Source organism: Mirounga leonina, unplaced genomic scaffold, assembly GCF_011800145.1.
Source record: "Mirounga leonina isolate KUSES-001 unplaced genomic scaffold, KU_Mleo_1.0 Mir_454, whole genome shotgun sequence".
NCBI lineage: Eukaryota > Metazoa > Chordata > Mammalia > Carnivora > Phocidae > Mirounga > Mirounga leonina.
The window spans coordinates 9,508,174-9,519,459 of record NW_023270763.1 but is presented as its reverse complement, the minus strand read 5'-3'; the positions used below and the strand labels follow the sequence as shown (position 1 = coordinate 9,519,459).

General features: G+C 44.5%; 1 protein-coding gene and 1 long non-coding RNA gene across 3 annotated transcripts in view; both read left to right on the top strand.

The window, feature by feature from the left end:
• The first annotated feature begins 7,136 nt into the window (after positions 1 to 7,136).
• Positions 7,137 to 11,286, top strand: part of BAZ1B (bromodomain adjacent to zinc finger domain 1B) — a 70,883-nt gene continuing 66,733 nt past the window's right edge. For both annotated transcript variants that reach the window (XM_034988637.1, XM_034988636.1), the window contains exon 1: positions 7,137 to 7,583. In XM_034988637.1, the coding sequence (XP_034844528.1) occupies positions 7,477 to 7,583 (107 nt within the window). In that variant the 5' untranslated portion in view covers positions 7,137 to 7,476. The remainder of the gene's footprint in view (positions 7,584 to 11,286) is intronic.
• Positions 7,625 to 10,696, top strand: LOC117999487. The gene is made up of 2 exons (XR_004676276.1): positions 7,625 to 8,592; positions 9,030 to 10,696. It is a non-coding gene; the product is annotated as an uncharacterized LOC117999487 (long non-coding RNA).

The window sequence follows — 11,286 nt, the reverse complement described above, 5'->3', positions numbered from 1 at the left end:
CATGCATCCAGGTCCTTGGGAGGCATTCCTGAATGTTTTTACTTTTTTATATTGTGGTAAAATGCACATAACATAAAATTTACCATTTTATAATTTTTTTTTGTTTTATTTATTTGTCAGAGAGTGCACAAGCAGGGGGAGCTGTAGGCAGGGGAGAAGCAGGCTCCCCACTGAGCAAGGAGCCCGATGTGGGTCTCGATCCCAGGACCCTGAGATCATGACCTGAGTTGAAGGCAGAGGCTTAACCGACTGAGCCACCCAGGTGCCCCCAAATCTACCATTTTAACCACTTAAAAGTATACAGCTCAGTGGCACTAAGTACATTCGTGATATTGTGCAGTCGTTACACAGAGGCCAGGAATCCTGTCCGTCAAGAGACAGGCTGGCAAGGGAGTAGACCTCTACATAGAACCTCCTAGAGTGTAGTGTAGTGTAGGGAAGTGCTGGAGTGGAGCCCACGAAGGAGCATGTGGGATGATGAAAAAGATATAGTAGAAACCATCCTCTTCTCTTGTTGACTGCCACTTCAGCACCACTTCTCATTGATATTCTAAGAATCCAGGCTAACCATCTCCAGCAGCATCCCAGAATCTTGATGGGGTAAGGGTTAGAGAAGAAAAAGACAAGAGGAAGCATCAAGCCATGCAAGTTACAAATAATTCAGAAAACTGCCTCTGGGTATCAGTAGGCCCAATGCATATGCACATTTGAATTATTAAGAAAAATAGATATGAGCCCGCTAACTAAATTCATTGAATATGAATAAGCACAAAGGAAGATCAACAGAGCTCAATGGCTTTTGCACAGAACCTTGGAGAATGGAAAAGTTGAGGGCACGGAAGCAGATTTCCATGCCTTAGTTATTGGTCGTCTTGGAAAATGGCATTTATTTTACAAATATTTGTTGCAAGTGTATTCTGGGTTCTCTGTATATAAAGTACAACTGGTAGACAGGTGTCTGCCTTTCAGGAGCTTACAGTCTGGCGAGGTAGAGAAGGAGCATGTGCCACGGGGGGCAGAGAAGGTAGAGGACTGTGAGGGTCCAGAGAGAAACTTGGAGGCTTTGAGATCACAGAAGGCTTACAGAAGAGGTGGCAATCGAGGCTGGGCCTTGAAAATGTTCTGTGGTTATGAGGAAAGACCACTCCGGGCAGGTTAGCATGGGCAAACAAATAGAGGCAGCGAAGCACTGGGTTATGTGTAGGGAGTAACCAGGGAATTGGGTTTCTATTTTCTCCAACTTTTTGAGACTTTTCAAAACTAGAGAGAGCTGAAAAAGATAGTTCAATAAACTATGTCTACCCTTCATCTAGATTCACCAGTTACTAATTTTTGGCACATTTGCATCTCAATACACGTTTCTTTCTTTCTTTTTTGGGGGTGGGTGGGTGAATTACTTGAAAATAGGTGGCTGTCATTCTGACACTTTAGCCCTGAATACTTGAGCCTGTATGTCCTAAGAACAAGGACATTCCTCAACATGACCAGAGTATCACCATCATACCCAAGAAATTTAACAATGATACAATAATAGTATTTAATATGAACATATTTAAATTGCCCCAACTGTCCCAATAATAGTAGTAGTTCCTTTTAGCCCCCGTCCCCAGATCCAGGATCCAATCCATTCATTGCATCTAGTTCTCATGTCTCTTTAGTCTTTATGTATATATGTATGTATGTATGTATGTATGTATTTTAAAGATTTTATTTATTTATTTGATAGAGTGAGTGCACAAGCAGAGGGAGCAGCAGAGTGAGAGGGAGAAGCAGACTCCCCGATGAGCAGGGAGCCCTATGCAGGGCTTGATCCCAGGACCCTGAGATCATGACCTGAGCCGAAGGCAGATGCTTAACCAACTGAGCCACCCAGGCACCCCTATTTATTTATTTTTAAAGATTTTATTTATTTTAGAGGGCAAGAGGAGGGGGAGGGACAGAGGGAGAGGGACAAGCAGATTCCATGCTGAGTGGGGAGCCAGATGCTGGTCTCGATCCCAGGACCCTGAGATTATGACCTGAGCCAAAACCAAGAGTTGGACGCTTAACTGACTGAGCCACTCAGGCGCCCCTAGTCTCCTTTTAGAACCTTTTTTTTGGAGGTGGGTAGCTTGGTGTCTCTCGTGTCATTGATATTTTTGAAGGGTCTAGGCAATTATTTGTAGAATGTCCCACAAACTGGATTTATCTATTTTCTAAGGATTTCAGGTGAAATGTTTTTTGGTTAGAATACTACAGAGGTGATACGTATTTTTCATTGCCTGTATCAAGAGAAACGTTGTTGTCTTGTCTCATTTTTGGTAATGCCGAGATCATTTGGCTAAGGTGTCTGCCAGACCTTCCCACCTTCAGGGCGCTTTTACATAAATAATCTGTTGGGGGCTGATAATCTTAGACCATTCACTTAGACCAGTGATTTTTAGTATCCATTGATGATCTATTTCTGAATCAGTTACTTCACTGGAGTTTGCAAAAATGATGAGTTTTCTAAATCTTTGTACATTCATTCATTGGCAGCCTTCTGTAGATAACAGATTTCCCTTCTCTCCACTTCTCTTTCTCCCTCCCTCCCTCCCTCCCTCCCTCCCTTCCTTTCTCTCTGAATATTACTACAGGCTCATGGTTTCCCTTTACATTCAATGTGTTAACAATCTGTTGCTGTCATTTTTTTAAATGTTCAAATTGTCCTAGATTCAGCCAGTTAGAATCCCTTCCTGCTGGCTCCTGTGTCCTTTTGACATGTCCCCATCACTATTTGAGCACCTCCTTACTTTCAGGCACAATATTCCTGACTCACTTTGAACTTTGCCAGCCCCAGTCCTTTTTCCCAGGAACCCTGGATCTTTTTAGTGGAGAATGTATTTAGAAACCTAGATAAACCTGGGCGCCTGGGTGGCTCAGTTGGTTAGAAACCTGGATAAACCTAGTTTACTGGAGTAGGGGGTTCAAGGGAAGTTAAGACTGAGGACAGATCCCGGAGGGCCTTGAAGTCTAGGCCAAAGAGTTTGGTTTTACTCTGTTGGCTTTAGAGAGCCAACCATTGAAAGCCGAGAGCAGGGGGGTGATTGTAGTGTGCAAAATGCCATGGAGAGGAAAGAGCAGGTGGGGGACATACTGGAACACGAAAAGTTTGCACGTATTGAGAGGAGACTATAGTTCTGTCAGTTTAGGGATAGTGGTGATAGGTACATAGAAAATGAACTGAAAGCCTGAAGCAAACCAGCAAAGACAAAAGAAGAAAGGAAATGTGATCAGACCACCACGTGGATCATCTGAATAATACATAATCATAAGTTATACACTGAATAGTGATTTAACGAATTGCAATATTTATTTTGGGAATATGATTGTGTGTGTGGTGTTTGTGGGGGATGTAAGAGGGGTTAAGTCCTCAACTTCCATTCAAGAAAAGTCAACAGCTAATACTAAAACTGAGAAGCTAAAAAATAGCAACATTCATGTTTAGAAATATGGAAGTAAATTTTAAGAGGGCACGTTCTGCATGGAGCACTGGGTGTTATACGCAAACAATGAAATATGGAACACTACATCAAAAATTAATGATGTAATGTATGGGGATTAACAACATAATAAAAAAAGAAACAAAAAATATGGAAGTAAATATTAGCGGAAATAGCTGTTAACCTTAAAAATAAAACTGTTCTTTATTTTACCAGCAAAAATGGGTTTATTCAGGAATAGAAAATTGCGATTCAGAATACACAGGTTACAGCAACACCATAGGCAGGTCTACAGAACAAAGCAGAGGAAACCTTTATAGAGAAAAGAGAGAAGTTGGGAAGGCTGTTATAAACAACAAGTCCATTGGTGGAAACTGGGAGTTGGAAGTGTAGAGGCTTCTCATTGGCTGAGTGCTGACTCTCTCATTGGCTGGGCTGTTACTGGGGGAGGAGGAAAGCTTTCTTCCTGTTGCTGGGGTAGTAAAGTAGGGGCTTCTTCCTGTTGGGTGTGCAGTTTACCAGTCATAAGTTGTGAGAGCTCCCCTTCTGGCCTCCTGATTCCATTTTAAGTGAATTTTACTAATTTTAACACAGTTTAACAATTTGAAAATGGATGCTTAGGGGAGCCGGAAGTGCATGGGGGAGAGTGCCCCACAGCTGCTTTTTGTAGAACTATTTGTTGTTGTTGTTTAAAGTACACTTATATGTTTCCTTTTGGGAACTACGTTCATTTTACCACCATAAAGATATAATTTTGATGTAGTTTAAAACATTTTAAAGGAAGAAAGTCATTATAGTAGTAGTTTTGGCCAGAAAAAATAAAGGCCTGAAGTAGGATGTCATGGGGATGGCAGGAAAGTGATAGATTTCAGGCAGGTAGAATTGCCATTATCTGGTTGACCCCGTGGCTGTGGAGCTCAAGAGAGGTCAAGCCTGAGCCTGTGACGTTGTGAGTGGGGCACTAATAGAAATGAAAACCATCCAGATAAAGCAGATGATGGAGGGAAGGAAGATGGTGAGACTGTGGGTTTGGGATATTTTGAGTTTGAAGATCCAACAGGACAGGGAGGAAAAGACTAGCTGGAACTGTCTGAGCAAGGGTTTGTGTCTGCATCAACGAAGGAGGGGTATGTGGCAGGGCACAGCTCCACATGACACAGACCACAGAAACAGATCTTGCTGACTGAGCTCATGTCCTAAAACTACCCAGTGGAGATCCGCATAGGGAAATGTGCTATGCTCCTCCAGACAGTCTTATTACTGCAGCTAAGCACCCATAGCTGACTTGGAGCAATAGAAGCTTTGGTGCAGATACCTGGAAACTACACATTTTAATCTCGGCCCTTTTTTATTAACTTGTTTATTCAAATGTTGGGAAAGAAAACACACTGAACAACAAATTTTGCTACAGTTATGATTAAAAAAAACCTCGAGAGTTTAGTGAAAGCGGATGTGGGTTGGAACAATCCGGAAAAGGCATTAGGAAGGAAGTGTGGGATTTAGATGCCCAGAGGAGAAAAAAGTACATTTCCGACAGTGGGTAGGAATAAAGCTAAGGAATTCTGGGAATTAGAAGGAAGTAGTCCACTTGGGGCTTGCTGGGTCAAGAGCTTGAAGACCGAACAGGAAGAGTAAACTTGGAAGAGTTTTGTCTGCAACTGGAGTCAACAAAAATATTAGAGCAGGAAACTGATAGTTATGTAAACTTAGTCTGTTACACTTTTTTCTTTCTTTTTAAATTTATTATTATTATTTTTAAATAAGCTCTAGGCCCAATGTGGGGCTTGAACTTATGACCCCGAGATCAAGAGTCGCATGCTCTACCAACTGAGCCAGTTGGTACCCCCAGTTCTCCAATTTTAGATCTCTGCTTTAGCAATACTGGGGCTGGGTTCTAACCTGCAGCGGCCCCAAGCGCTGAAATGATTATGGTCCCTATTCTCATGTACAATTAGCTTTCTTTGAAATATCAAATATTTCCAAAATGTGTTTCTTAATGTTTTTGGAGTCCTTACTCTGTGTGTAGTCTGCTGTTAGGTACCTGGTCCTGCAAATGTCCATCCCATTAGTCACCTAATCTGTGCCTCTCAAATCTGTCTCCCTTGATCTTATTACATTTGGGTCCCTTGGTATCCCTGCCACAAACTACTACAGTTCCTTCTAAGTGGTCACTCCAAGCATCACATGCTGTGACCAGGATGATCTCTTCCTTTGCCACTCATCTCTTCATACTTTCCACCTCAACACCCCCGAAGTTTTAGGTATGTTGTCTTGAATTTACCAAGTCGGCCCTGCTGTTCCTTCTTACTAGAACGTTCGTCTGTCATTTCTCTGCCTAGTGAAGTGCTACTTACCTTTTCACAATCAACTCAAATGCCCTGTCCTGAGGTTGCTCTTAACCCTCCTAGAAGAAATGGCTACTGAAGGAGGATGCCCTCCCATCTCTGCTAGGGGATCAGGGGAGGCTCCGTAGCAAAAGAACTTACGTCTTACTCAGGGGGGATACTTCTCACCTCAAGATAAGAAGAAAAGAAGAAAAGGGCCTGGCATTGGCATGCGCCATGGCTTTCAGGGGCACCTCGCAGTCTAACCCCTAAGAACAGGCTGGGAAGCTATGTTCTGAGGTCAGTGAAGATCTTTGGACCGAGGGAGACGATTTAATAGGGAGAGAATTATGAATGAGTGTGTTTCGGGTTGTACTCGGTAGCCAAACACATTGCGGACTATGTGGGTGTAGTCTGCTTGGAGAAGTAGCTGGAATGTCCTCACTCTCCAGGCCGTTAGTGGTGTCTTCCTACTGTGCACTTGGTACAGCACTCATCACAGGACTGTCCTTACTTGGGCCTTATTTTTTTCAGGGCAGGCTCTTGTATTTTTTCCCTCCTTAGCTCCCAGTACGGGCCCTGAACACTGGAGGTGCTAGTAAGGCTACCTGAATTAATGGATGTATCTTTAATAGGTACGCCATTTAATATATTTTTCCAAAGAAGCTTCTCTATATCTTTTCCATCAAGCGCCTAAAAACAAGCATCATACTAACATCCAGGTCTCAACCACACTCTCTTCCAGAAGAAGTTAACTTTGGGGTGAGCAATGCTGAGGCTCCAGCTGTCCTTCAGTAGAACCTCCGCGTGGATAAGGTCTTGGGTTTCTTCCCGCCAACCCCTCCCCCCTTCTGCCCCACCCGCGCATCCCCGGGCGTGGCCGAGCGCGGCGCCTTTAAGGAGGGGGCGGAGCACAAGTGGAAAGACAAAGCCCCTGGCCGCGCGCTCCCCCTCCCCCTCCGGCGCACCACACGGACAGTGGTGCCCGGATGTCGGTGTCGCCGTCGGTGACAGATGGCGCAGTGTCTGTATATGTTAAGGGGCTTCTCTGGCCTGACCTCTTTGAATTCCAGGCCTTTCGGTCCCCCGCTGTCCCCCATTTTCAACTCCGCTGCTGGAGGCCCGCAGGCCTGTCACCAGCGCTTACATAACGTGACCTTTCACCTCTTCATACTGCCCTCTAGTGCGCTGCAACCCAACTACGCGGCCGGGAAAGGGGGTGGGACCCAAGCGCAGAGCGGCAGCTCCCCTGAGCCAATAGACTGTGAGCGCTGATGAGCTCTCCGCCTATTGGCGCATTCGCCACCGGCGCCACAGGGGAGCAAGTTAGTGTGTGCGCTGGCCGGGCGGGGGGGAGGAGGGGAATCTCCCGCCATTTTTCAATAATTTCCTCCGGTGCAGCTAAGGAGGAGTCGTGACTGCCGAACGCGGGGACCCGTAGCGAAGGTTGGGCCGGAGGCTGCCGGGCGGCGCGGCGGTGTGCGTGGGAGTTCCGTGTCCTTGCGTCCCGTTGCATGGCCCTCGCGCGGCCGCGCCAGCACTGAGGGAGCCGACTTCGCGCCGCCCTCTCACCCCTCCCCTCCCCCACCCCACCCCCGGGAGCCAGGCGCTCGCTCCGGGCCGCGGGGCCTAGTGTTGCGCCGCGGGCTCTCCGAGGAGCCGCCACCTTCCGGGCCGCTGCCACCTCCGCGATGGCGCCGCTGCTGGGCCGCAAGCCCTTCCCGCTGGTAAAGCCGCTTCCCGGCGAGGAGCCGCTCTTCACCATCGCGCACACTCAGGAGGCCTTCCGCACCCGGGAGTATCCTTTCCAGCCTGGCCGCCAGGCCGCCCGCGGGGTGGGGCGGGGTGGGCCGGGGGGCTCGTCGGGGCCCGGAGGGCCGCGCAGCCGGCGCCTGTGGCAGCTGTCAGCGCGCCGGCCGCCGGCGGGCCTGCATCTCGAGCCGGAGCTCGAGCCCGCCGTTCCGCGGGGTGGGGGCGCGGGCCGGCCCGGAGCCCCGCGCTCTCCATCCTTTCCCCGGCTCCGCACTTTGTCCCCGGGCCTCGCTTTCGAGGAGCGGCCCCCCCTGCCCCGCGGTGGCTTTAGGCCTGGAGTACGGACGGGAGAGGGCTTTCTCTTTGCTGCTTTTTCTTTCTTCTTAAATTAAGCCTTCAACTTAAGTTTTTGAAATTGTACCCACGCGGCCTCGTGATCCGGCTTGTGCAAGATTTTTTGTGCGTTTTCCCCGGATCTCCGCGGGGGCTCTTGTGTTTTTCTCCTCCGGAGTGGAGACTTGAGGCCGGTGATGAACTGACAAGATTGTGAGGCACGTAACCAAGAACGAATTTCCAGACGTAGGGGAAGGGGAAGAAAAAGTTACCTTGGAGGAGCTGATGCCTGCCTTCCCCGGCACGCACAGGTTTGAAATGCTGACGATTTAGAAGGAGATCGGTATTTGTTTTTAAATAAACATTTAAAAAATACGAAGGTATACTTAAAGTTTTTATGTTGTATCTTAGGAACAGGAGACTGATGTTTTAAAGAAGACGCGTTCTCTTTTCTAATCGTTGAAGGTTCCTTGCACAAGCTCAGAGTCTTTTAGTTGTATGACTTATTTACTTTTCTCTTTTATGGATGCCAGATGAGTCCTTTTTGAAGCTTCATTGTAAAAAAGAAGTAGATTTCTGAATCACGCTTTCTTTAGTGTATGGAAAGCTTCAAGACTGAAGGCCACTATATTACTGAGTTTCATCAGCCCTTTTCCTTTGGAAGGACTGGATTTCTTAGTTTCTCTTTGCTTGCTTGCTTCCGTATGGGAGGAAGTGCCCAGGTGAGCGATGTCATTTGATTTCATTTCTCTTTGATCCTCTCTTTAATACAATCTTTTGCAAGATAACCTAATGCTTGTTCTGATGCCGTTTGTGGAGTTGGGTGTTTACATACAAAAGGACCTGGAAAATGAGCCCGTGCCATAGGAAGGCTCTTGGAGAATTATAGCTGTAGCATCTTGTAGCTGAAATGGATCTTGGGGATGGTCAGGTTCTGCTGCCTCCTTTATCAAGTGGGCCGAGAGGGTTGAGGTTGACTTGTTAAAGGTCAAACACTGAAATGGTGAAAGTCAGGGGTAGAATGCAGTACTTTTCTAACTTATCCCTGTAAGTAAATCCAGAAAAGAAGGCAACTTCGATGTCAGTTTGTGGTGTGAGGTAAGGTGCATTTCAGGGAGGGGTTCAGGTGGTAATCTGGTTCTTTTTCTTGTCCTGTTAGGACTTCTGGAAAGCTTTGGAGAAGTACTCCAGCTACACTGAATACAGCATTATTCGAACGGAGTCCTACTTTTTTATTTTTATTTTTTGAGATATTTAAAAACATCGGTGGGGTAAAAAATTTACTGTGGGGATCTGCCATATCCTTTTCATATATTATTTAAATACCATTTTTTGAGCACTTGATGGGTACTCACTAATATTATCAGATGTTTATTTTTCACGTCTGGTTCTAATGTGGTATAAGAAACACCCAATAGAGACAAGCGCAAAGTCTGTGATAGGTATTGAGCCATGTAAAAAATGGCTGTATATAGTTAATTTAGAACTGGCAGCCCAGGCCTTTTTGTATCGTTTACTGAAATCATTGAAATGTAATGATCTATATGAAGAGATTCTGTTAATGATGACAGTTGAAAATTGAAACCTGAAACTTTTTAAGTGTTAGGTATTTTTAAAAAATTCATTTAAAAAATTTCCTATACTGGTATTTAGAACGCTTTTTAACAAAGGAGTTCTTAAATTGCGTTGCACATTGAGGGGGAAATTGCTTCCTTGGGAATTTCTACAAGTGGAAGCACTTCGAGGATGGTTTTAAACAATTGTACTGTGTGGTTGGCAGGTTGGCGTATTTATTAGGCTCTTAGTGTTTTCGTAGAGAACAAGTATGTGGTTGGTTAACAGCTGCATTTGAAGTATGTTGTTTCCGCTTCTTAATTTACATTTACAATTCTGTTTTTAATAGAATTTGATACTTGAATTTTCTAACATCTGCCTTTTGATTGCATGTATATGCAATAGCACATCAGTGAGATATTTTATTAACTTAAAGCTGTGAGTGTTGGTATGTTCTTGAAGGCATTATCGTACCTCCTCATTAAACTTATAGTGGTAGTTGGGAATGATGCACACCTTTAATGACCGTGTTCTATATATTGATGATTATGGTTATTGTATTATAGCTTTGAATCTATGGTACATTACTTCCTAGGTTAGTACTAATGCAGTACATTAGATCTTCCTTGGAAAGATTAACTTGATCAGAATCAATTCTTGATGTGATTATCTGGCAATAGGATAATCACAGTGGCCAAGTCAAGATGGGTTTTGAGGAGGAACTGAAGCTACAAGCAACCTGCTGTGGGCTAATGTTTTTGTTGTATTGCTTTAACTGTCCTTCTCTGTAAAGCTTAGAAACAAGTATTTCATAACCTTTGTAGCCTCGATATATGAGAGCTTTTAAATAGTGTGATGAGGAGGGGCTGTTAGAACTCAGTTAATCTGGCACTAGGCAAGAGTGACTAGAGCATGTTTTAAGAGTTGGACTTAAATTGTAGTTGCAAGCCAGGATTTTATTGGACATTGGAATAGTGAGTTCTTATGTTGATTTTTATAATGTAATTTCTTTAAAGAAGTTACACTAAATGAGAATTGCTTTTAACTTAATGACAGACTGTTCCAAAGACAGAAAAGAGAATAAAAAGCAAATCTTGAGTTGGTGCTTTGTCATTTCACATAGAACTCTTAGGGTTATAGTTATTCTTATTTAACCTCCATACTTTTCTGGGCCACTTCCTTTCAGGCTATCAAGTACTTTATTGAAAGAAACAATCCTTACAAGGCTAAAGAGAACAAAGAAACAGCATATTGTGGTAAGGAGGTAGCTCTTGAAATCACAAAAAAGTAGATGGTAGTGAGATATATAGGATTTGAGAATATCTTGTCATTTATAACTTACACAGTCTTTGGAGAATTGCTTTGACATTTTGTCTGCAATTATATGTGCAACAGTGGCTGGAACATAAAAACCTCAGTTGGCATTTGCTCTGAGTAGTTATTTGAGTGTAAGTGACTTATTTTGGTAACCTAAAATCTGAAATAGGATTTGGAGGCAGCTGACCGAATATCCTTGTAATAGGCTTTTTTTTTTCTTGATTTTGACTCTTTTCGCTCTTTCTCTTAACGTAAGTCAAAGTAATAACAAGAACAGAGTTACATAAATTTAAAAATACCCAATGTTGGGGTTGTAGGAATTTTAGTTTTGAATTTTTGAGATTAATCTTAGGTGACTAGTCAGTTTTTTTTTCTTTTTAAGATTTCATTTATTTATTTGAGAGCGAGAGACACAGCGAGAGAGGGAACACAAGCAGGGGGAGTGGGAGAGGGAGAAGCAAAGCAGGCCTCCTGCTGAGCAGGGAGCCCGATGCGGGGCTCGATCCCAGGACCCTGGGATCATGACCTGAGCCAAAGGCAGACTC